The 27,450-nt window shown below is 41.0% G+C and overlaps 1 protein-coding gene across 3 annotated transcripts in view; it reads right to left on the bottom strand.

Moving 5' to 3' along the window:
* The window catches only part of GRM7 (glutamate metabotropic receptor 7), a 393,161-nt gene that overhangs the window by 4,509 nt on the left and 361,202 nt on the right, over nt 1-27,450 (bottom strand). For 2 of the 3 annotated variants that reach the window (XM_083600646.1, XM_083600644.1), the window contains one exon: nt 23,041-23,133. The exons of the other annotated variant lie outside the window; for it this stretch is intronic. In XM_083600646.1, coding sequence (XP_083456772.1) covers nt 23,063-23,133 — 71 coding nt within the window. In that variant the 3' untranslated portion in view covers nt 23,041-23,062. The remainder of the gene's footprint in view (nt 1-23,040; nt 23,134-27,450) is intronic. 3 annotated transcript variants of the gene reach the window in all.

Below are 27,450 nucleotides of genomic sequence, written 5' to 3'. Positions count from 1 at the left end.
AGCGCTGCAGTGGAACTAGAATCTGAGGAATGGAAACTGTTTTAATGTTTAGGTAGGGAAACAGACCACACAAGGTTTAACTAGATGAATTTTTTTGGTGTTGTTTGAGTATTCCTGATCAAAAATAAAACAAAACTGTTTATGTTGCTGCTTTACAAACATTTACTAAAAGCTAAACTTGTTTTTAAAAATGAAGATCATGGCCACTGGGCCCATCACCTCCTGGCAAATAGAAGGGGAAGAAATGGAGGCAGTGAGAGATTTTACTTTCTTGGGCTCCATGATCACCGCAGATGGTGACAGCAGCCACGAAATTAAAAGATGCATGCTTCTTGGGAGAAAAGCAATGACAAATCTAGACAGCATCCTAAAAAGCAGAGACATCACCTTGCCAACAAAGGTCCGTATAGTTAAAGCTATGGTTTTTCCAGTAGTGATGTATGAAAGTGAGAGCTGTACCATGAAGAAGGCTGATCGCCGAAGAATTGATGCTTTTGAATTATGGTGCTGGAGGAGACTCTTGAGAGTCCCATGGACTGCAAGAAGATCAAACCTCTCTATTCTTAAGGAAATCAGCTCTGAGTGCTCACTAGAAGGACAGATCGTGAAGCTGAGGCTCCAATACTTTGGCCACCTCATAAGAAGAGAAGACTCCCTGGAAAAGACCCTGATGTTGGGAAAGATGGAGGGCACAAGGAGAAGGGGACGACAGAGGACGAGATGGTTGGGCAGTGTTCTCGAAGTTACGAACGTGAGTTTGACCAAACTGCGGGAAGCAGTGGAAGACAGGAGTGCCTGGCGTGCTCTGGTCCATGGGGTCATGAAGAGTCGGACACGACTAAACGATTAAATAACAACAACAACAAACTTGTTTTTATTTAACATAAGATTGGCTGTGCTGGATGAGCCCAGTGGCCCACTTTGTCCTGCGCATCCTGTTCTCACATTGGCAAACCATATGCTCATGGGAAGCCCGCAAGCAGCACCTGAGTGCAATAGCCCTCTCCCCCCACTGTGGTTTCCTACAGCTGGTATTCAGAAACATACAGCCTCTTGCTTTGGGGGATATAAATCCACAGCTTCATTGTGTCTTTATTTCCCCTCAATGCCCCCCTGAGCTGTGCTGAATAATAATAATAATAAAATTTTATTTATATCCCACCCTCCCCAGCCGAAGCCAGGCTCAGAGCGGATAACAACAATAAAAGTAACACAGCATTCTAAAATCAATCCGTTCTAAAATCATTTAGAATCAAATTAATGGCAACCATTGGGCTAGAGTTCTATGAGGATTACCAAAGGATGGGGTCAGACTGTGCCTTGGCCAAAGGCCTGGCAGAACAGCTCCGTCTTGCAGGCCCTGCGGAAAGATGTCAAGTTCCGCAGGGCCCTAGTCTCTTGTGACAGAGCGTTCCACCAGATCGGGGCCACAGCCGAAAAACCCTTGGCTCTGGTTGAGGCCAGCCTAACCTCCCTGTGGCCCGGGATCTCCAAGATGTTTTTGTTTGAAGACTGTAAGGTCCTCCGTGGGACATACCAGGAGAGGCGGTCCCGTAGGTACGAGGGTCCTAGGCAATAGAGTGCAGACTCCCCAAGCAGCTAGAGAGAGACCAGGGTGAGAAGCAGACTCTGTTTGGCAGCAGCCTATAATAATTCGGGGGGGGGGGGGAGGCGCAGGTAACTCTTATAGAAAAAAATGCAGTTTTCCAGCAAGTTCCCCCATCTGTCTCAATAACTAACAACATAAAAAGTTTTTTTCCGTGTATAAGATGCCCCCATGTATAAGACGCCCCCTACTTTTGGAGACCCCAAAATTAGAAAATGGGCATATGCACTATCCATGTATAAGATGCCCCCAGATTTTTGACCTTATTTTAAAGTTAAAAAAACCCAGTCTTATACACAGAAAAGTACAGTAATCTTTAGACTTCCACCAACATGCCTTCAGCTTGGAAAAAAAAGCAGACGAAAAAGTTTTCCTTTCCTACTGCTTCCCACTCTCTCCCTATCAACTTAGCTTCCCCATGCTTTTGAAGACTTGTGGAAGGATGTCTGCTGGATTTTGCTTTTAGACTGACTATTAAAAGATAACAAATAACAAATGCTTCGATATAACCCAATCATCTTTGAAAATGATATCAACGTTGTATTCCTTCCTAACCGGATTTATTTTTGTTTTGTGATCACTGTTAGAGGGTGTATTTGATGCTATTTTCCAATGGCAGCGCAACATTATCAAATCAGAATCCAGTTGTAGCATTTAATACTTCATGACTTCTTCTAATACAAAGGCACGGTCTGAACCAAAGCGACGCCAACGTTGGGGGAAAAGCTGCTTTTATTTCTCTACGCAGAATGCCTCCCATGCTTCAAAGAAAACCTAATTTGTACTGCAAGATGTAATACTTCACATGGCAGTTGACATGGCTTTAAAAAGATTCATTTACAGCTTGTCTTGAACTGTGGTAAATGGGGAAACAGGAGGCCCTGCTTTGGAACAAGAAGAAAATGGTCTGTGAGATTTGTAGTTAACTTTGGGGTAATTTGATTTCTGGTGCATTTGTTTATTTGCCTGTTCTACAGCTCCCATACAGAGAGAGCCAGGTAATTTACAACATCAAGGCATCTTAATGTTGTACTATTTATTCATTTTGCCATGGCAGTCTAGGACTCCTCTAATCAGATTGTTTTAAAGTGCATATTAAATCCAGATGCTTTCAAGCTCCTCTAAGGAACTTCGGGCATACCAAGTACACACAGCAACAAGATGATAAACATTTTGTTTTTCCAGTTAAATGACCACCAGAATAGAAGCTTGTTTAATAATGATGCTTTATAAAGAACTTATATGAGGCACTAAAGATTAACAAATCCACGCTACAGCATAACCAAGTGCCCATGAGGACAGTGTTCTACGGAAGAATGCAAATGAAGCATTGGATGATGGATAATTTTTAGAGGGATTCTGCTATGCAGTCTAGCTAAAAAGTGCTATTAAAGAGTCAATATATCTTAATAATGACCACTTGCACAGAAAACCAAAATGCTTCCCTTTCTTAGCACAGGAGACCACAGGATTGTTTTCAGTATTGTAGGACAGATAGGAGTTTATGCATTTGTCTGGTGGGCACGGTTTGAAAAGCTGCTTCTTAGGACATAAACTTCTGGCCAGGGATCATGGAGTTGAGCATAACAAGTGAATGGAACCAAGTGCCATTATTATTATTTTTAACATTAATTCCTAATTTACCCACCAGGATCATAGCTAGGGAGACATTGGGGTAGTCGGCCATCTGAAATATTCAAAGTTCCTTCCTTGAATATTCACATTTTCTTCTTTTTCCAGCTCATTTTACTTCTGCAGACATAGGGAATGTGCCAGACACTGCTGTTCACCACAGCCTCCAGTATTACAGCCGATGAAAGCATTGGTTGCTAGAATGACTGACAAGCACTTATTTTCACTTAATTTATTTGACTGCATTTGATACAAGGATTGCGCTTGTTTTAGTGACTGCATTTGTTGCATAAACGGCTTAATTTCAAATACAGTTTGACTAGCTGTATTTGCAATTCTGCTGCCAGCCCCACCTCTCCCTAAACTCATGGCTACAGCCAAATGATCACATTAAAAGTGCCTATGGAATGAATAAAAGAGCACGCTTCTGAAATGTTATGAAATATGGCCTTGGCTTCTTTTTTAAAACACACACACCTGGAGGAGAATTTCTATGTATTATGTGGCCACCCTATATTTATTTAACTTGCATTGTGTTCATATCCATGTGGGACAGGAACATGGAAAAATATATGGATCCGAGGATAAGGTCAAGTTTTGGCTCTGTGCGGCAAGTCTGAAAACGTTGCCTGTGCTACTACGCGATGCATAGCAGCTACAAGCATGTATTATTAATAGCGATATAACTGCCATTCAGAAGCATTGCAGGACAGGAACAAATTGGTTTAAAACAAGTGTATTAACATTCCCTGACAGACTTCAAAGGGGTGAAATCACATTATTTTTATTTTATTCCGATTTCACAAGGTACAACCCCCAAATGTGGCAGAGCTCTTTATATGCACCTTGAGAATTGGCATCTAAGGTGTATAGGCCTAAATTGTCACTGCAAATAGGATCAAATTAAGCAGCTCTAGACACAGCCTGAAAAGCTGAAATGAACTGAAATGGCATGAAGGAAGGAAGAGTTGCAGGTTGCTTAGCAACTATTACCATTTCTCCGCATTAGATGAAGGCAGTTCAAACTTTGGAATTGTTGATATTGGTTTCTGGGAATGTGCAGGGAGCTTTTTAATTTCACCATGTCACAAAATAAGCTAGCTGCCATTGTTAGAGGAAGACTTGACATCTGAAATTTGGAGAGTGATCCGTTTTTCAACGGCAAGTAGGCCAGAAGAGGCAGTTAAGAATTTTAGGGCCTGCCTCTTAGCAGAAATGCTACATTTACTTTCCCAAGGTTATCAGAGCCGGGCATCCCTTTGAGATGACAGTGACTGGTGGCAATTCAGTGCTACTGGCAGAATGAGCTGGTATGTTGGAAATAAAACTATTACTAAAGAGACTTGTATAAGTCTATAAGCCACACACACACACAGAGCTGGGCCTATAGCCTTGAGTGCTTGTCTCATAGCCTTAACAGTATCATATTTTGCTCAGAGCTTGCATACATTTTTGGGGGGGAGGATGAGACTCCAGCCTCAGTTTACTTTTGTACCCCCCTCACAGCAGGACCTTAAGCCATATCACTGGAAAACAAAATCCTGACAGAAACTGACACATTCTGTCCAGGTCTTTGGAAACAGTTCAGAGCATGGCCACCAACGGTTGTATTAGCTAAATGAAATTAAGGATGAGACTGTTTTCAATACTGTGTAAACTCCAGGGTCATTTGGGGTATCACGTTAAAATGGCTTCACGTCTATCACCGAAAGCTGAAGCACAGAAGGAAACACAACATCATTTCATGTCACCATTGCCTTTCATGTGCTGATGTACATCAGATCCCCCCTTTGATTCACTATTGCTTGTTGACAATCAGGTACTTTTAGACACGCTGATTTGAAATGGTTCTGCAGAAATAACATCAGAATCCACTTATATGCTGAACTGATCTTTGGCTTTTCAGAACTGAGCTTCTGCTAACAAATTCCAACTTTATAATTTGTTTGCTTTTTTTCTACTTTCCCCTCCAGCACTGATGGATTCTGCTTGAAGGAAGAGCACCTGCCTCAGAATTCAGAATAGCATACACAATATTCAACCTGCTCTAAAGAGGCAGCAAGTATTATTCCTTTTCATTTGTGGAGCAGAAACCAAAGATTCAAAGCTGTGAATCGCCACACTGCTATACATTCCTATACAAGTCCCCCTGAGTACATTGGGGATTACTGCCAAGGAAGTAAGTGAATATTGAAATAAGCTTCCAAGGTTATGAATCTGGAGAGGGTTGGGGTGGTAACATGTTGAGAACATGTTAACTAACATTGTGGGTGCTAGTTAACAAGCTGGCCTGTGCTATAAATGGGACCAAAGCTCAGAAACAAAAAACCACAGTACTCAGACTGGGACACCTACTGTTGCCAAAGTTTCCTATCTGGTTTTGTAGTTAAGCCTCCAGAACATGCATTGGTAGTTGTTGGTGAAGTGACAAATAGAACAAATGGAACAAATGTCTCATATGTTTCTTTTTCTTAAGGTTGGTACAGAAATTATGTTTGGTGTTGATCCATTAAAATGACTTGTGTTGAGTATCTATCCAGGAGACACAAACCTCAAATATAAACAGTCATACCTCGAGTTGAATGTGCTTCCGGTTGAGCGCATTCGAGTTGTGTTCCATGGCAACCCGGAAGTAATGGAGCGCATTGCTTCTGGGTTTCGCCGCTCGCGCATACGCTCAAAATGATGTCACGCGCATGCGCGGAAGCGGTGAAATGCAACCCGCGCACACGCAGACGCACCGTCACGTCTTGCGTTCCGTTCAGGATGCGAACGGGGCTCCGGAACGGATCCTGTTCGCATCCCGAGGTACCACTGTAAAAACAAAATGCGATTTCAAAATCCTTAGAGAGCCAAATTAAGGTATTCATCAATATATTTCTGCATTTAGAGTCAATGGGTGGTATCGAATTGGTGGCCTTGTGCAACCAGAATAGATTTGGGGGCAGGGCAGGCACTGCCAGAGGAATCTCCAAACATTTCCTACCTTCTTCCTCTTCCATGACTCGATATCTCTGCTGGTGGAATAATGTTAAGGACATTAACTGGATATTCAGTATCTTTGTTTGCATACACACATGGTTATATGCTGGTCATTTTACATTTATGTGTTTGCTTCTTTAAAATATTTCATGACTGAGTCATGGTTGAATGCAACCCTGAGACTCTCTCATTATTAGCTTTCTTATAAATGCACATTATTTACAATCCTTAAGCAAACTCAGACTGGGCTAACAATAGAAGTAAAATATCAAAGAACTGTGTGAGCCTGTTACCCATGGAACTGGTAAAATACTATCACACAAAACGATGCCTGAACCATAAGTAACAATTATAGATGTTCACCATAATAATTTTCTTTAACCTTGGCTGCCTGCAAGATCAGTTTACAATATTTCCAAATGTTCTACTGCAGTATATTTATTATTGCACATTGCATTGCACAATGTAATGGTATAGGTAGGTGCCTTATCTAAATTAGAGCTAGTTAATTATATGGATAGGGACGCGGGTGGCGCTGTGGGTTAAACCACAGAGCCTAGGACTTGTCGATCAAAAGGTCGGTGGTTCGAATCCCCGCGGCGGGGTGAGCTCCCGTTGCTCAGTCCCTGCTCCTGCCAACCTAGCAGTTCGAAAGCTCGTCAAAGTGCAAGTAGATAAATAGGTACCGCTCCGGCAGGAAGGTAAACGGCATTTCCATGCGCTGCTCTGGTTCGCCAGAAGTGGCTTAGTCATGCTGGCCACATGACCCAGAAGCTGTACACTGGCTCCCTCGGCCAATAAGTGCGATGAGCGCCGCAACCCCAGAGTCGGTCATGACTGGACCTAATGGTCAGCGGTCCATTTACCTTTACCTTAATTATATGGATGCTTCAATATTCACAAGAAGCCAGAAAGTTGCACTGAGTAACCAAAAAGCATTCAAACTCTGGAGATGTGAATGGTATAATGGTATAATCCTGAACTGGATCAAAACAAGGTGAGATGAGTCTGACTGCAAATGAGCTGAGGATTATTATTATTTAATTACATTTTTGTATTTAATTGTATTTAATTACATTTTTATTTAATTACATTATTGTAGGTACTTAAGGAGATACACAGACATAAGTGGGCAATCAGTTGATGGCTTCTAAATTGCATTGTAAGACTTCAAAAGCAGTGCATGAAGAGGGGTTCTGGATTCCATCTACCCACACTGCATTGCTTTCAATGGGATACATGTTTGAATGTGTATCCACATTCTGGCAACTTGTACCAATAACTGTGTGTTGCTGTTTTAGTTATTTTCAGTTTATATGACCTATTTTCAAATATTTTGGAATCCTTTGAGATGTCTTGCATCATTAGATCATATTTACTGTCGTTTCTCCCCCAGACAACTAGTCAATTTGTTCACCTGTTTTTAGAAGCTGTTCTTGCAAAGCTCTTGCAAAGCTCACCAAGAGCACGATCCTTGAAGCAAGGCATTCTGACTTACATCAATTCAAACCCAGCAGAAATACATCTGTTATGCATCTTCCTCCTGAAAAGGATGCTTTAATTGTAGTGTTACAAAAAGAATAGTTTGCTCCTGTTGTTTTAATGGAACCCAAAGCAGAAGACAGCTGCCTAGTTCTGCTCCAGCTACCATTCTAAAGCCTTAAATCTGCAGTACTGTCATGTATCCTTCAACTACAGCTACAGCTGGTACTGCTGTTTCTTTTAATGAGACTTAACATGGTTCAGTTCCTTATGCACAAGGTTGTGTAGCACATATGTTCTGGCCCCACAACAGTGTAACTACACAGAAGATGAAGCTAGACTCCTCTTGTGCAAGAAGGCCAGTCCTCTTTGCCAATATTCAGGAAGAACAGCAGCCCATTGGATCCAATCATAATTCTAAGCATTAAGGTTTATTATCAGATGGGAAGTTGTAATCTAATTAGCACTATTTGCACATCAAGGCATAAGACTGCATCGAGTGCATGTCCTTGGTTCAGTTCTATTATTTTAATGATGCACCAATTGTCCTGTCGTGGGCAGTCCAGAGTTTATGGTATCATCACAGTTCTGTTTCTGAGACAATGGGTTAAATGGCAAAGGCTGACAAACCACAACCCTCTAAAAGAGTACATTCAGTTGAATCAGGTTTGAAATTAAATCATTAGGGCATAGTGAAAATAACTGATCTAAACAGTGAGCCCAGAATGGGAACTAAGGACTTAATGGAAGCCAAAGAAGTACTCAGTACAACACACTGATATGACTTCATCAAGGGATGTGCCACATAAAACCCTCTTTGAAACTAGTATGAATAGCTCTGGTGAAAACAAGGAGAAAAATCACACGAAACAAAAAATGCGCCATGTTGTCATAGTAACCAGTATTGCAAGAAATAATGTTCTGAAGCAAAAAGCAAACAAGCTAAAAACAGAAACAAAAAACCCCCCACCATTTCTAACGCAATCAATGGAAAATAAGAGGTGTTGAGGTTGTTAATATTTTGACAGACTACAATAAGCAAACATTTACAGACAACTGCATGACTTCTTTTTGAAGTAGTATGCGTTTGGCTGTTGATGCCCCTTTCATACTCTAAGCAGATCTACCATATATTTTGGAAGGTGTTGTGCCTGTCTATTCATCTGTTCTCTGTGCATTCCAGAGCCTCATGAGATACCATCACCAAACCTGATACGGTGGTTCCCAAGAGGGAGGAGGCAGTTTTTTGGATCAAGATGGTGGACCAAAACATTCTGAACTTCGCCACTTCAGATGCCTCTGGAAATATTGTTGCCCAGTTAGGTAGGCCTGTTCCCAAGATCAAAGAGTGGATTTCGGTCTGTGATTGAATGCCACCAGACACTGTTTTGAATTCAGCTGGTGGACCACACAGTTTCAAACTGTGCCAATCTAGATGCCTCTGAAGATATCACTGCCCAATTTGATGTAGCAGTTCCAAACTGTGCTGATGTGGACAGCTCCAAAGATATCTCTCACCATTGGTTTTGGCCCCCTTTGGAATAGTGACAGCTGATACAGGAATTGATCCATGTGCCAAGTGAGTAATCCTGCAGGGGTCTGCTCTGCCATCATGTTTAGGGAAGTTTTTAATGACTGATGTTTTAATGTATTTTTTATATTTTGTTGGAGGCCGCCCAGAGTGCCTAGGGAAACCCAGCCATATGGCTGGCATATAAATAATAAATTAATATTAATGTTAATATATTATGTTCCCCACAGAGAACATACTGTTTTGTGATCAGGGGCAGGAGGAGGGAGACAGTGTTAATTTAAAAGCCCAAATTCTGGGTTGGATTCTATTCGGATTTTCCATGGTCTGGTCATGTGTGTGCACACAAGTGAACATATTTTATTATCAATTTATAAATCTCAGGCTTTTTGTTGTTTCTCAGAATTCCCAAGAGATGCCAGGAACTTTCAGCTACTTTTGTATAATTCGCAGAAAATATCTGCTTTACTGTGTGGCATCTGGAATATGGTAGTATCTATTGACAGTATAGCTAGCTAATCGATGCAGTGTAGAGTCTGTCGGAGATTACTATCCTCTGGAGTGCATCATTAATATAGTCAATATTTTAAAATAATTTACAGTCTACTTAGAGCACAGAAGACCCATCAATGTGTACTTGAAGGAATTTACTTAAAGCAAAGTACCCATCAGCATATTAAGGTTGAACGATAAATGTTCAGATTAGTATTTGTAATTAAATGGATACCCATTAAAATAAAGTAAGTGTTTCTACGCTCAAGTCAAACTGTTTGATAAACCAGTTATGGTAAACTATGTGTAGGTATTAAACCTTTATAAGGAAACACGTGACACAGATCTGGAAGCTCTCACTGGGCAATGGCCAAAATAATGGCAGTCTCATTTCACAGCAAGTGATGCTGAAGATTAAATATTTACAGATAAAAGGTGGACAAATGCAGATGCCATATGGCCATTCATGTTAGGAGCTCTACAGAGAAATTGTCTTTCTACAGGTAAGAGATTAAGGGTCAAACAAGATGTGACGTAAATTGTGTTAATGCAATTAATGCACTCTTCTGTTATGTGAATAGGACTCATGGGGAAGCCTGAACCATGGGTGCTGCAGAGCGGGAAAATAAATCTCTCTTCCTCCCACAGTCTGAACAAAAACCATCTCTTCATCCCACTTCCCAAGGACTTCCTTACAGTGCTATTTACTTTTCTGGGACAAAAACCATGCACATTAATTAAATGTACACAATTTACATTGTGGGTCTAATTATGCTCCATTGATGTTGGAAGCAGAATTACAATAGAATCATAGGATTGCAGAGTTGTAAGGTGCCCCCAAAGCACCACCCTTGGATCAATTGGTAGACTATTCAAATATCTATATCAATTCCATATAACTTGCAAACTATAAAGCATGCCTGAACCTCTAACAGCACAGAGTTGAGGCATAAATGGACCAAAAAGAGAACATAGGCAACAGATTAGTGATTACCTAGGGAATCCTAAGCAGGTTGCTATTATTTTTATTTTTAAGCATGGATAAATTCTTAGAAGAGCAGCATTTTTTGTTATGCAGGGTAGGAAAACATTTAGTTTGATGAATGTGTTATTTTTGTGAATTACTCCCTTGCCTCCATTCTTTGGTGTGCAAGGAACCCAAGATGTGTTCTGTGGCAGAGGGTCTTAATAAATGTGTAGCTACATTGTTTCATTGTGATTGAAACAAAGATGCATTATTCAGAAACAAAACCAGCTCACATAATTTACAGTAAACCTTAAGTGCCTTTAATTAAAAAGCATAAATCACAGAGAGCCATTTCAATGTAAACTGTCTTAAGATTGCTGAATATGTCTGTTCTCATTTAAGTTCCAGTGACTTGAAAGATAACAAAGGCTTGCAAATTACTTTCTCACATTTAAACAATGCCATTAACCACGTTTTTCTTTTTGCAAGACTGTGTTGGCTTCTCCACAGTTTAAGTCAGGCATGGAAATAATTTCCATCGAACTCACCTGCTGCCTTTTCTCCCCAAATAGCAAGACTCATTGTTTCCTCGAACTATCAGAATTTCAGTTCTGTCTAGTTATCTATGCAGTTCAGAGTCTTCAGTTTGTTTTATTGGTGAGATATTCATCCAAAAATTGTTGTTGTTTAGTCGTTTAGTTGTGTCCGACTCTTCGTGACCCCATGGACCAGAGCACACCAGGCACTCCTGTCTTCCACTGCCTCCCGCAGTTTGGTCAAACTCATGCTGGTAGCTTTGAGAACACTGTCCAACCATCGCGTCCTCTGTTGTCCCCTTCTCCTTGTGCCCTCCATCTTTCCCAACATCAGGGTCTTTTCTAGGGAGTCTTCTCTTCTCATGAGGTGGCCAAAGTATTGGAGTCTCAGCTTCACGATCTGTCCTTCCAGTGAGCACTCAGGGCTGATTTCCTTTCCTTTTTCATCCAAAATAGCTCAGTATAATAATTTCCAGGTGCATGCTATACTATCAAAATGAGGGTGTTTCTCCACCTCCCAAGAGTACACAAATAGCTCCCCCCCCCCCGAATCATCACACGCCAGTATTGTATACAGTAGCACCTTAGAGACCAACTAAGTTTGTTATTGGTATGAGCTTTCGTGTGCATGCACACTTCTTCAGATACCACAAAAGCTCATAGCAATAACAAACTTGGTTGGTCTCTAAGGTGCTACTGGAAGGATTTTTTTTATTTTGTTTCAACTACGGCAGACCAACACAGCTACCTACCTGTAACCAGTATTGTATAGACATTCATAGACCCGATTTTAGGTTAGAAGAAGAGCCCCGTGTGAAGTCATTTGCATGGGTGCTTCACAGTATGTTTGCGCAGAAGCAGCAGGATGTGTGGCAAGGAAAGAGGCAGGTGCCACAATTAATTTCAAATTGGAAGCTCAGAATTAAGTGCATTGCCACCACATTGCTGTCCATGCCATTCCTTACTAAAAGCCATAGTACTGAACTCTGAAGCTAATCTGTGACATTGGAGAGATCCCCTGTGTGTGAGTGCATTCATTCATTCATTCATTCATTCATTTAGCACGAGCTGAGATACAACCTGGCCAATTTGTGACCCAGGAGACCAAATGCAGTGAACCACCAATGTATGATGGTCCTTGAAATAACAACTGCAGCAAGCCGTTGTTATTTCTCCACCAACAAGCAGTGTGGGAGAACGTGCCTGCTAGGGAATTGAAGTTTCCAAACCCAAGCTTGGCAAAGTTCACTGGAACCCTTAATTAGGAACAGGACAAGTTTATATGCTGTGAGACAGGGCAAGCCTTCAAGGGCATCACCAATTACATGTCTTTAATTTAAATTAAGTTTGTGTCTGGAATTTCTCACTTCATCTACTAACTACAGAGCTTAGGACAAGCGCTGGAAAAGCTAACCAGCAAACTATATTTATTAAGAGCAATAAAATCCCAATTTAGTCATAAAATTCGTTGAGAATGTCCTTATCTCTGAGCCTAATCCATCCACAGGCAAGGCATTAAGATAAAATGGAATGATCCCACAATAGTGTCCTGAGCTCCTTGGATGCAAAGTTGTGATACAAATACGTTAATAATTGATATATTTTCAGCGTTATTCTACCCGTAAATGTGCAGCTTTCCCATATCCACGTATCATCTTCACAAGAGAATGCTGATTGCTGTTGCTATAGATTTAATCTAAGCAATGTCTCCTACTTCTCAGAAGTTATCTCCATTGAGTCCAGTAGGATTTACTCTCAGGTAAATATGTACTAACGCCACTTGTTTGGGAACATCCCTATTAAATTCAGTAGCACCTTATTTCTGAGTAGACATGGCTAGGACTGTGCTGGAATATATTTACCACAATTATTTGATTGGTTAAAACTAAGCGTGGTGTTGGGAAACTGTGTACGTGCTGCTACTCACACAGAGTCAGTTAAGGTTTGGCAGACAGCCAGAAGGCAATCTGAAGGAGTAAGTCTGTCTGGTGATAACAGAGACATGAAGACAGCTCCCTGGTTGGTCAAGCTCTTTCAAGGGAGTGATAATCAATGGCCTACTAACTGGAATCTGTTAGTTCAGGAGTTCAGAGGTTCAGAGTTGTTCTGTGTCAGTGTAGGAGTTGTGAGTCGTGTGAGAGAGAGCTAGCTAAAGATCTGTGTTCTGTTCCTGTAAATAGTCCACTGTATATAATAAACACCTAACTACAAGTTCCTGGTTCCTACTTCGTCTATCCTGTCTGCAGCCAAGTTGTCAATTGCTTCCGTGGTTTCTGCGTGTACTCTGCTAGGTCTGGCTAAGGTCCTGCAACTAGTCAGGAAGTTGCGAAACACCAATCGGTTTTGCCAATACTTGGTGTATGTGCTTATTTGATGTTTCAATGTGTTGTAAACCTCTTTGAATTTTTTCTTAAAAATAGAAAAGTGGTATAGAAATGAAAACAACAACAACAACAACAAAACAACATTAAATATATTTGAGGAATTTTATTCTTGTGAACTCATCTGAGCTGCATCTCACAGAGTAATGTGCAAATAAACATGTAGTTACTCCTCATATTTTTTTTGTGCCTCTGAATATTGCAATGCAGCTCTCAACTCCCAAAAAAGACATGGTGCATTTTAAAATGAGTATCTTGAAATTTAATTCTTAGAAAATCATATATGTTTAGAAATACATATTTTGTGAAAAATGCATTCAAAACACGTTTAAAATGAATGCAGGTTTTTTTAAAAAAATAAAATAAAACTACAGATGAATGCAGAAATGAGATGGACTTACAAATGAACACATATGAAAGTGTCACAGACCATAAATAGACTGAACTGTCCGTTCTTATTTGAAATACATGATTCTTACTAATTTCAGTAAAGCTTTTGAATTAGCTTCTATCGCATTATACCCTCAGTTCAAAATGCCTTTATGTACAACTGTAATATTATTGCTGGTGCCAAAATTCAATAAATACAGTTTTTGTACTGCTAGCTCATTTTCTCTCTCTAGCTCATTTATCACTTTAACATATTTCAGCTGCTTAAAAACAAGAAGAAATGCAAATTGGCAGATGTTTTCATTCTGCAATCTTTGGATGAGATTTCTTTTTAATGCCTTAGTTCATGCAACACTGGACACAGTAGCAGCCCAGCCGCTTACTTGCAATGATGAGTGATTTGAATTGTCTCAGAGCACACATGCTTATGTACCTAGATCAAACAAATATTTTATGGCATTTTTATGGTTCTCCTTTTAGTAATGAAGAATATCTTATGGAACCTTTAGAAAACCCTCTCGAGTGTTCTTGTGAAGAGCCTACCACTGGGGTAGTCATCAATGTGATGCTCTGCAGATAGGGCCAGCCCAAGACATTTTGACACCTGAGGCAAATCACAAAATGGCAGCCGCTCCCTATCAGGGAAGAAGGGGTGAGTGAAGATCTACATCAGGAACAAGGGGGCAAAAACGATCTACATCGGGATCTGCCCATGTGGATCCTGCTGCCTGAGGTAGTTGCCTCACCTTGCCTCATGTGTGGGCCGGCCCTATCTGAAAATGTTGTCCTCCAACACCCATCAATCAACCTACATGGCCAATGGTATGGGAAGCTGGGAGTTGATATTGTTGTTGTTAGCCTTTCACCCTGAGGTCCCAGGGTGGGTCACGACAATTAATATTAAAAACTACTTATTTGTAGTACAGCAATATCTGGGAGGCATTACATTGGTCACCTGTAAACTAACATGCATGCTGGAGTCCCACAGCCTTGTAATCACAAAGTGCAATAAATTTTAGCATACTCGTTAGTTAGGATTGCCACCCTTTTCTCCTGCAAGAGCCTCTATCCCTTTAACATCAAAGCAGCTCAAAGCAGAAATGCAGCTGCTCCAGCTTCTTTCCCACCACATCTCTATGATGTGATCAACTGCATCTGTTGACACTTTGTTTTTCAAGCAGCTCACAGAGCCTCCATCTGTCAGAAAGAAAACTAGCAGTACTAGGGATGACCAAATGTGTGAATTCTGATTTCTCTCAGTTTCTCTCTCCCCCTCCCCCCAAATCCTAAGTTCAGTTTCCACATCAGTTTGTGGTTTTTTTTTAAGTACTTATGAAAATTCACCAGCATTTTAGTGTGAAATTTTCCTGATATACATTGGTACCTCAGGTTAAGAACTTAATTCGTTCCGGAGGTCTGTACTTAACCTGAAACTGTTCTTAACCTGAAGCACCACTTTAGCTAATGGGGCCTCCTGCTGCCGCCGCGCCGCCGGAGCACGATTTCTGTTCTTATCCTGAAGCAAAGTTCTTAACCTGAAGCACTATTTCTGGGTTAGCGGAGTGTGTAACCTGAAGCATATGTAACCTGAAGCGTATGTAACCTGAGGTACCACTGTACATACATACATTCCTGATATACACCCAGCCTGATGGAACGCTCTGCCATAAGAGATCGGGGCCCTGCTGTATTTGACATCTTTCCGCAGGGCCTGCAAAATGGAGCTTTTCCGCCAGGCTCAGGTCAGGGCTCAGCCTGACTCCCCTTCTCTTTTTGTAGAAGAACTAGTATGAAAGAGGCCTCCCAGCATTCTCACAGGCCCATATAAGAACAGTGTAAACAGTTGGGCCGATGAGCACTTACTGTTCCCGACCCTAACTCTGCGGAAAGCCATCTAATTAGCCTTTAATTTGATTCTGACCTGTTTTTTAGGAGGTAATTTAATTATTGTTTGATTTCATACCAATGTTACATATCTGATGTTAGCCACCCTGAGCCTGACTTTGGCCGGGGAGGTCGCGATATAAATAAAAGATGATGATGATTACATGCAATTTTGCCCAATACACTGTATTTTATATGTTGTTTTGCTAACATGTTCATTTTTGTGCACACTTTACCCCAGCATATGCATTTTTGTTGGGATGCGGGTGGCACTGTGGGTTAAACCACAGAACCTAGGACTTGCCGATCAGAAGGTCGGCGGTTCGAATCCCCGCGACGGGGTGAGCTCCGGTTGCTCGGTCCCTGCTCCTGCCAACCTGGCAGTTCAAAAGCACGTCAAAGTGCAAGTAGATAAATAGGTACCGCTCCAGCGGGAAGGTAACGGCGTTTCCGTGTGCTGCTCTGGTTCGCCAGAGGCAGCTTAGCCATGTTGGCCACATCACCCAGAAGCTGTACGCCGGCTCTCTCAGCCAATAAAGCGAGATGAGCACCACAACACCAGAGTCGGCCACGACTGGACCTAATGGTCAGGGGTCCCTTTACCTTTACCTATGCATTTTTGTTACACATTAGTGGTCTGGGGAACTGCATTGCAAAATTAGAAGTGCAACTTTCGAAGCATGGCTGTGCTTCGGGTTCATATATTGTGGTGGGTTTGTCTTTAAACGCAGACAGAAATGAATTTCTCCTCATCTCAAAGCAACATTTACACAGCACTGCTGTGTTTGCAACTGAAGTATTAATTGTTTCTTCACATACACATAGGTCTTTCTACATTTCACATAAAGACTGTGATTTTGGCTCCCCCTTCCACCCTTAAATCTTGTTTTATAGTTGTTGTTACTGTTGTTGTTGTTGTTATTAAAATACTACCCTTTATCCAAGGATCACAGGACTGTTTACAATATAAAAACACAAAAATACATAACACAACAAACCAAAACAATGCCCCCCCCGCCAGTTTAAACGACCAGAGATGGTTTAATTAGCCAAAGGTCTGGGAGAAGAGAAATGCTTTTGTCTGGCGCCTAAATATATGTAACAGGTGCCAGGTGAGTCTTCTTGGGGAGAGCATTCCACAAATGGAGCCACTGCAGGAAATGCCTGTGCTTGGGTTGCAACCCTCTGGACCTCTTGCAGAGGAGGCACACGAAGAAGGGCATCAGATAATGATTGCAGGATTCGAGTTGGTTCATATTTTAAGACCACTGTTTATTTCCACCCTCACCCCCCCCCCCCATTTGTAAGTGTTAGCATTTCCTAAATCTCACTCGTGTGCTTCAGGGAAGTCAGATTCAAATCTAAATGTTATCAACAGGTTTTGGCTGCTCAAGCTCACTCAGAGCATGCCCATTAACTTGAAAAGAAAAGAAAAAAGCAGAATGGACTATTTACAAACGAGAAAGTTAATAGTGTTAGCCAATCACTCTGGCAACTCTAGTGTAGAGAAAAAAGTAGTTTTGAATGTAACTTTTATCCACTTGATCAAATGACCCAAACATTGCTACACTAGATTCAGGTAGGTAGCTGTGTTGGTCTGACACTGTCAAAATAAATAATAATAATAATAATAAAATGTCCAGTAGCACCTTAGAGATCAACTAAGTTTGTTCTGGGTATAAGCTTTTGTGTGCATGCACACAGTATGATCTTCATAGCATCCCCCAAATGTGATTGGCATAGTATCAACTAACAGTAACTATGGCAACTATTCATTTGTACCCTTATTCAAAAGCAAGTGAAAAATGGCACATTTTGACATGAGTTGCTCTCATGTATGACTACACTGCATCCAGGAGATAAATGAGTTTTCAGGGAACAATTGAAAGGAGAATTTGATACAGATAATTGACTTATGGTCTTTGGGCTATTGTATTATTTTCATGCAGGCACTTTTAAAAAAATAAAGACGTGGGCTGCACACAATTCACACAATTTATCTCACACACCTACACTTACTGTGTTTTCTGAGATGCCTTCCCTATCATAGTTATCTCTTAGCTCAATCTGATAAGCCTTACCATTCTAACACATCTGGGATGTGTATGTTCAAATATCACCATCATCATCATCAATTAGAATTAAAGAATGCTAGCCGGGGGTGGGGGGGAATCGTGTAGATTTAACACACTGGTCTTTCCCCCTCACAAAGTAGGCTAGGAAAGGCACACCAGAAGAATATTTAAAAAATCATTGTTCAGTAGAAGAGCCATTTCAGCCAGCAATCGATGTTCATCCAGATGTTCCAGGGAAACTCACCAGTAGTGCAATTAGATAATTTAGTCCTTGAATTTAATGTTCTACTATATTTCTTCACTTATTTTAAAATGTAAGTGACCTCACCCTGCTGGGTTTGGGGAGCCTCCTGTTCATTCTGCCTGGCATATTTGCCCCAAAGTCCTGTCCTGATGACTCCACTAAAACTGCCCAAGACCTCATGATGCAGACAAATATTTTCCTGTTTGAACATATCCCTCTGCGTATGGTCGTTCTTTTCAAAATCTATACATTTGCTGGGGCACTGTTATTGGCTCTTAAATTTACTAAAAACACGGTGTTAATTATTTTAATTCCAGGCAATTTTCTAAGTAATTAGAAACAATTCAAAGAAAATCTGTATAGGTAAAGACACATAGGAAGCCTAAGGCCCACAAAAAATTTTCCCCATCAGGCTATCTAGCATGAACACCTGTTTTGAGTTCCAAAGGGTAAAGCAAACGATATAATGAATGGAAATAAAGCAGAGACGCCCAGAGGGCTGAAATATCCACTGACAACTAAATTAATACAGCAGCTAATGTGGGCAGGATAACAGAGCTTGGCCTTTAGGAAACACCTTACAGATGGTAAGGGCTAATGCTGTAATCAATAATTATGTGAATTGCTAATGCAGGCAACGAACAGCTCTCTAACTGCCCAGATGGAGAGGCATTCTGCAGCAATGTATTAGGAAATGAAGCTACTGATCCTTAAAAACCTTGCTGGAACAAGCTCTGTTCATTCCAATGCCACAGAACACTTCAAGGATTATGTCGCCTAGGTCCAGCCTTACAAAGACATATGCTGCACCAGTTTAACTTTGTGCACTACTATCAGTCTTGTTGAAATCAATGGACTTGTTTTGAGTGCACCTAAACTCAGGTCTCCAGGCAGGGTACCATATCAGTATGCAGACACTTGGGCTTCACTGAATCAATGAAGCAATGCTGTTAAGGGTCCTCTCCAACAAACAGCTGAAAGAATTGTGGTTTAGGTTTACCAAATCTGGTAACGTCCATTTCTCAATTCCAACAAAGGAAAACAAGAGTTATCTGGTGGCTTCCTGGCTTATCACAGCACACTGAGGAAGGAAAGGATGGTGTAAGGATGGAGTATGTGGCCGAAAGATTCACACACACCTCGATTTATTAAGCCAGGGTATGATCATCTGAATGTGGCCATTGCCAAAATAGTCAACCATCTAATTGTATGTGAGATGGTGTGAAGTCAGGGCCGGATTTATGTATAAGCTAAACAAGGGGACCCCCAAAAAATTTAAAGGAAGAAAAACTGGATGTACATTTCCAAAATATAAGTTAAAAATAAATTAAAACCTACATACAGCAACAGTGTTTTGTGTTGTGTAGGCTCCTATTTGTTATGTGCAAATGGCTTTAGATACCTATTAGGTTCATAAATTACCATATAGCATATATTCAACACAAAAAACAGCGACAATTTGTTGTTGACAAAGGACAGCTGGACATATAAAGGGACCCAATACCTTCAGTAGCTTAGGGCATGGGTAGGCAAACTAAGGCCCGGGGGCCGAATCCGGCCCAATCGTCTTCTAAATCCAGCCCACAGATGGTCCGGGAATCAGCGTATTTTTACATGAGTAGAATGTGTTCTTTTATTTAAAATGCATCTCTGGGTTATTTGTGGGGCATAGTAATTTGTTCATATTTTTTTTCAATATATAGTCCGGCCCCCCCACAACGTCTGAGAGACAGTGGACCAGCCCCTGCTGAAAAGGTTTGCTGTCCCCTGGCTTGGGGCCTCCTCAAACCTAAATCCAGCTCTGGGTGAAGTGACAGTCAAGCACGTGCTATTCTACATGTGAATACATTACTTTGCATGTGACTTCTAATGCACAGTGGCACACTCATTCCAAAGAGGACAGGGCACAGGGAAGACTTAGGTGAGGACTGAGTGGTAATACAAAGCCCCACCCTGTTTTACAATGGGTTCCCCTTGCTGGTGGCAGGGGTAAGCTCTCAGTGCTGGCAAGCACAACATGGTTAATTGTGACAGAGCCCTGGATTGAAGGTTGTATAACCACAACAAGCAACCGTCTTCTAAAAATTAAGCAGTCCAGAAAAGCAGCCAGTTAGGCGCAGTAAGGAGCTCTTCAAACACAATCCATGCATGCTTTCTCTGAAATAGGTCTTACTGTGTTCAGTGGGACTTAGTGTGGATTGAAGCCTCCGAAGCTAAAACTTCTGTTATCCTCACACTGTAGTAAGACACAGTTAAAAGAACACCCACCACTGGCGCGGAGCTCAAAAGGGGGAAACAAAGCTTTGCTTCGGGCTAAAACGATTCTTGAAAAGCTGTGGTCTATTGCTCTCCCCTGCTGATACTTGTTAGATACTGCTTAGGTACTGGACCATGCTGCTGTTGCTTTGGAAACAACATTGCCCAGGTGCTTGGCTCTGGGTTTTGAGTTAGGATTGTATCTCAGTTGAGTGAGCCTCTCTTTAACTCAGTTCCTGTAAAACTGGACTTATAATATCCTACGTTACTTAAGGCACCAAATTCAGGCAGGTCTGATAAATGCATGGCATGTTTAAAGTGAGATAATGCAAAGGGGTGAGGAAGGTGGGCAGGATCCTGTCACTATTCTTAAAATCAGGAATCTAATATCTAAAACAGATGATTGCTGCGTGGGTTCAGATAAATGTATTCTGCTGTATGCTAGCTGAAGAACTAGCTGACCTCTTGCTGGCAAATAACTCTGGAATACAGAAGAGCTACTAAGTGGTTAGGGTGTTGTTTTTTATAAAGCAAATATTGCTGCTGAAGAAATTCAAATGCCAAAGGACCACAGGTAAAGCCGAGCTGTGAATATCTGCCCTATTTTAAAAGTAGGGCAAATCGTGTATGAGGAGAGTGAAATAGCTGCTGGCTTGAAATTCGGGAAACTGAAGCTTTCCTGGTGCGACACTTCAGAGAGATCCATGCAGAACAGAAGGCTTTTTCATTCCAGTTTCTGCCCTGACAACGAAGGAGGTAAGTTCTCATCTCCAGCTTTTGTTCAAGCAATTTAAATAAACTATTTAGGGAAAATATTTATTACATTTGTATATTGTCCTCTTGAGTGGTTTGCATACACAATAAAGTACAGAATGCATTAAAAATTAGTCGTAAGGCAAAACACCATGCAACATCCCCCTCCCAAAAAAACAGCATTAAACAAACCAGCATGAAACCAGCTCAGGAAAATGACAGCAACTGAAATTCAAATGCCTGGGGGGGGGGAGGAGGTTTTCACCTGGTGCTTAAAAGACCATAGCATGGTTTTCATGTCAATGGGCTTCCCACTGGCGTCTGGTTAGCCTATGTGTGAACAGGATGGTGGATTATACAGGCTTTGATCTGATCCAGCAGATTCTCATATAAGTTATGGAGAATTACCTCTTTTATAGAAATGAAATCGGTGTTCTACAGTCCAGCGCTTATACCCTGTACACTAAAAGGTTCAGTGACTTCCTTGTACTAACTTATCAGGCATAGGATTGCAGTCTTAACCAGTCCTACTTGTTGCTGTTAGGAACATCCCCTTCTTTCTTGCTACATTGACTCTTAACTCGGCCATTTGGATGTCTCTGACGAGTCCACTATAAGATTATTGTGTTATGACAGAAGAATTTAAAGACATGCTTAAGAACATTTTTCATTTAACTATATTAAATTTACAGTTGCTCTCCCATTCTATTTTTTTTCCAGAAGTTGAAATGAAAACTTGTTAGATTGGGTTGATTACAAAAACGACCCATACATTTTCCAAGCAATGCTGCAATAACTTCCTACAGCTGAAGTCACTGAAAAGTAATTTCTACCAGTCTTTGTAAAGATAAAATAATTAAATATTTTTTAGCGGTGTATGCAAAACCTTTATGTGCAGTGTGATCCTTTACATGCCCATTTGGAACTGAAGCCTCCTTAAGTTCACTGGGGTTTACTCCTTTATAGGATTGCAACATTTACTATACAGACAGCAAGCTTACATTGCTGTGATGTTTTTATTTCCAAACTCTGAGGAGGATACTGCTAATGTATAATTGTATTTTCCCCACTGAACACTGAATGCTTCAGGAATCTAGCTACAGTACTGAAAACCACAGAAGACTGAGCAACTTAATCCCACACCACAGAATAGTCTTCACATGGCTTCCTCTCTCTCGTGTTCAGTGAATGCATGGGAGGGAGCATGAGTCAACCTGCAGGCCATGCCCCCTGTTATTGGTGACAAAGGACTCAGTGTGCATACAGCCGTATACACATATATACAACGTATAACATTTAAATAACAAGGAACCCTGATTAGTCCAGGGTGCTTGAACACAAGGTAGAACTGCACACATTTAGTATCCTTTCTAACCAACATGGTCATTGGAAGGGACCTGCTGTGTGGAGTGCCAGCAGCAGAGTGGTATGGCCCATGGTTATGACCCTCCTTCCCTTCATCAAATACATGTGGAGGGTGTCATGTGAAGACCCCTACAGCTTCTCATAATTCATAAGTCTCTTGAGAACCTGCTCACAGTGACAATATTTGGCACTGAACTGTAACCCTAGGGAAAGGCCCAAAGGCAACTTTTGGTTCCTGGGTCTGAGTTTCCACAATCCTGTTCTATGCTCTTGAGGTGGCTCACGTTGGCTGATTTTGCCTTAAGATTTCCATTTGCATATTATTTCTTTGTTGACTAGTTTTGATTAATCTGACATCTTTAGTTCCATTATTACATTGAAACAAATGTACATTCTTGACATTTAACTTGCTTTTAAAAAACTTTTTAAAGAATTAAGCAGTAAAAGTTAGATCTTTGTCTTACCTTCTAAGAAAGCAGGCAAGAGCTATACTGTAGGTGGAATAGTGTACCAAGTAACAGATTTTTGTACACTCTTTCTTACAGGTGGTATGCAGTCTACAGGAAAAGTAAATATATTGGTATATATAATGCACACATTTGAATAGATAAGGTAATTTTGGGGGGTGACATCAAAAGGGTTCAGTCAAGCAACGGAAAGGACTTCTGCTCTCACATCTGGACTTCCCCATTGTCTCTTCCTCTTTGTAGCCCCCTGCATGACTTCAAAATCTGTTATAGATGGTTATTGGTTGGGGTCCTCCATAGCTTATTGGGGAACACAGAGTTACAAGGGGGGAGAGAAAGGGGAAGTCCCTTTGTGTGAACAGATGCCCATTTATGTGATGTTGAATATCAACCTTTAATTTATGAGCTAGGTTTAGTCACACTATAAAGTTTGGGGATATGGCAACACACAAATTACAGTCCTGTAAATTGACAACGAACAAATCAGTTCACAGAAGGCTTCAGGTACCTCTGAACATAAGAGAAGGTGCCTACACATCAAAGGATTACACTGGATGAATTCCAGAAAGGCCTGGAACTGTTTGCACCAGCTAACATCCAGAATCTAGTTCCCTATGTCCAGCTATGCTATCAGTCTTCACTGTCTTCCATACTTCTCTTGTTTGGCTGGTCTTATGAAACTCCCACCATTCCCCACCATAAAAAGATGAATTAGGCAACAACATGCCAATGATGTTAGGAACTGATACAAATGAACAAACGAAAGAAACGGCACAGCAGAGCAGTGGTTGCATCGTGGGGCCTACTTCATTCTCTGAAGTAGAACATGGGATGTTTTCATTTCACATGTACATCATTCACAATCCACTGATGGGATTCCACAGACAGAGTAGATTCTTAAGTGCCATGTTTCACGTCACAAACATCCTAAATGAAGTCTTACAGAATTTTTGCTCCCTTGAGAGGGAGGGGGGCAACAAAGCTTTTCAGTTTTGCCTGTCTGTGCTGCACTTTCGGTTAAAATTATATTCCACGGTAACTCAGAGGAGACGAGTATATGTGAGGGGGTTAGAAGTCCTAAATGTATCAAATCTACTCTTGAGGCACATTTAGGCGCTGATTTCATTTTGAAGTCCAAGTTATGGTGGTCAAGAAGGCAACTCCTCCAGCTGAGAACTTGCTGGCTTGAAAAAAAGAGTTGCAATACATGGTGATTCACACACTGGTAGCCTCCCGATTCAATTACAGTACAGTGGATGCTCGGGTTGTGAACATGATCTGTGTGGGAGGCGCATTCGCAACCCGCAGCACTACGTCTGCGCACACACAGGTTGCGATTCAGCGCTTCTGCACATGCGCAAAGCATGATTTAGTGCTTCTGTGCATTCGCGAGCGCCAAAACCCAGAAGAAACCTGTTCCAGTACTTCCAGGTTCGGCACGGTGTGCAATCCGAAAACGCACATCCTGAAGCGTCTGTAACCCGAGGTATGACTGTACTTAAAGCTGTAATCATTGTAATATGTGGGGTTATACTTGAAGACAACATGGAAGCTTCATTTAGTGATGAGTCCATTGCCAGAATTGGGGTTGCCTGTGTTACATCTATTCTGAAAGTATCACATGGTATGCTTTTAATAGAAGATGGAGAAGAGGGGAGCCATTGCTTACCTGACCTCAGGTTGCCTGCATCTCTGCTGTATATTGTGACTGAGTGACTAAGGGGTGAAGCGGAGATGAGGTCAGTATGGTGGAGATGCTCTGAAGGTAGCACTGGCCTGGTTCTGCAGGTATGTTGGTACTGTACTGACCTTGCCAATGCTTCTTAAGAACCAAAAAAGATATTGCTGGATTGAGCCAAAGGCCCATTTATTCCAGCATCCAGTGGCCATTCAGTTGCTGTTTACACTCTTCATCTCCACTCAATACGCAGCAATGACTTTTCCTTAAGTGAAGGCTCATGCTTTGGAGCCTTCTGAAGCATAACAAAATCAAAACATACAGATAGACACACGTTTTCCAGGTATGTGGGTAGAAAAGTTAAAGGAAATTAACTGTGTGTGTGTGTGTGTGTGTGTGTAGGTAAGGAATGTTTTACTGTCTCAAAAGAAAGACCCCAAAGTGAGAACACAAAAATAGGCAGCTGGCCTTCCACTTAAATAAATTATGTTTGCCTTACACAACCATCCAAATTTCATCAATTGTGAGGGTTGACATGCTACTTCCGAGCTCCATCCCAAAACACTTAAAGTCAAATAGGAGAAATCAGGGATGGAATTGTGATTTCTTAGGGAGATTCACTTGATGATTGAAGATTTATGGCAATGAATTTAATGTTATTATCTGACACAATTATGTAAGAACTCTACGTAGTATGATTTTCTGACCCAAGGGGTGGGTGTGTGCTTTAAGATAATGCCTTGATGTGGTCACATAACTGGAGGAAAATTGTTTTCCTTCTCAAACATTCTGAAGAAAGTAGTATTTGAGAAGTAGTTTTTCTGAAAAGAAGTATTCTACTTTTTTTTTTTTAAGGGAACCCTCTCATTAAGGAAGAAGTGAAATCTTATTTCTCATTGCTGATTTCATAAATATATTAATCTTTTAAAGAAGCTAAAGACAACAGGCACAGACATTGAAATTAAGATAAATATGGCGAGTTGTTTGCTTTTGTCCAAATTTGCCACTTTCTATCAAAAACAACATACACTTCACTTATTCAAATGATAACACTATGAGTTATTTTGTCGAACAACCGTGAAATTCAACCAGTGAAACACATGAGAGAAAATGAACAATTTAAGAGAAGAAGTAACAGTGCCTCCAACAATTCTGCTCATTATAAACTGCTGGATTTATTTATTTCTAAACACAATCACATATGGAAAATACTTATAATGCAAACATGTAATAGCAAAGCAAAGCTGCTCAATGAGGAGAACATGCACATATCAGATGATAACAGTATTAGTGATTAGCGAGACTTTTAACGTTGTTAAAAGACAGGAAAAGCTTTGGATTCCACCCACTTCAGCCTCCTGCCATAGAAGGCTCTTTGATATAGTGAAGGTTTCTGCAAGAGGGAGGTGATTTTCACTAATTCCCCCTTTGCCCCTTCTGAAAATCTGCTCTAGAGGACTGGCAAGAGTCTTTGGAACAGAGTGGGAAGTGCTTTGAGGGCAGGAGTGCAAGGGAAGGGGAAATATGTGAAAATCTCCTCCATCCCACTTCCATTTGCGAAAGCTTCTGTGGAAGCAAAGAGCCATATATGAATGGATTCATATTTGAATGCATCTCAACCAGCTGCCCACTGCATTTGTAAGTGAAGGGCTCAGTTCATGCCATTCACCAAGACTCACTGAGCATCACATGCAGGTAATGGTCCCCCACCATTCCACTTTGGTCAGTCCCATGGTGCACTGAATGGTCCCAATAACTTTCACTTACACTGTTTTTGGCCTTCAGTAAATCACTGCCAGAAGATCAATTAGGAAACATATTATTAGAAACCCCTTATTACCTTTTAACTACTGGTGTTTGAGGTGGTAGGGAGGAAAAAATGCTTGAAGATGGAGCAATATATAATGAGGTGATCTTGCATATAGTTTATTGCAACCTCATATACCCCTTTATCAGTGCTTTACTTGAGGCACGTATGTCATTAAAACATGTTGCCTCTCTTACGTTTATGAAATGCACCAATTGTGAGGTCTGCTTGCACTATAAATATGTTTTTTGTGTGTTAAACGTTAAACTCTTAGCAACAAAATAACACAGTCAATTGCTAACTTTTTATTATTGTTTTTGGTCACCAAACAATCTAGTGTTTTGAGGTACATGAATCTCCTGTGGGGATAGATATAGCCCATGCATATAAAACCTCATCTTTTCATTAAATAAAGGAACACATTGTAAAATCCCACCAAACACCTCACAGCAACAACCTTTGTTAAACCAAAGATAGCTCTTAAAGAACATTTCATGCCTAAATTAAGTATGCAAGTCATCAGGCTCTGTTTCAGAGTAATATACACTGAAATGATTTGGGATTATGCCAGAATAGTATTTAGTGTGCTCCATCTCACAGGTTGCAACTAGCTGGAGCTATTGACTTAATTTCAGACCTCAATCAGCACATTTCAGTTTTCGAAATATGAGCCCTTTCAAGGCTCATGGATGGTGAATGCGTGAAAGAAGGGGAGCCTCTTGACATCACAAGCACTGCTTGTGAATTTGGGGATCTTGGTTGTGTGGACTACCTGTGCACAGATTCAACTGGCACTTGGATTGATATATGTGGTGGTCCTGAAGGCAAGGTGTTTCTCCTGCCTCCTCTAGAGGTTCGCTGTAACCACAGAGCAGGTCCAAAAAAGAGCAGCACCAAAATTAAACGCACCTTTCGAGTTCTA

This window comes from Podarcis filfolensis (assembly GCF_964270895.1).
Source record: "Podarcis filfolensis genome assembly, chromosome: 2".
Classification (NCBI taxonomy): Eukaryota; Metazoa; Chordata; class Lepidosauria; order Squamata; family Lacertidae; genus Podarcis; species Podarcis filfolensis.
Note: the sequence above shows the minus strand (reverse complement) of the source record. Positions and strands in the feature narration are given on the sequence as shown.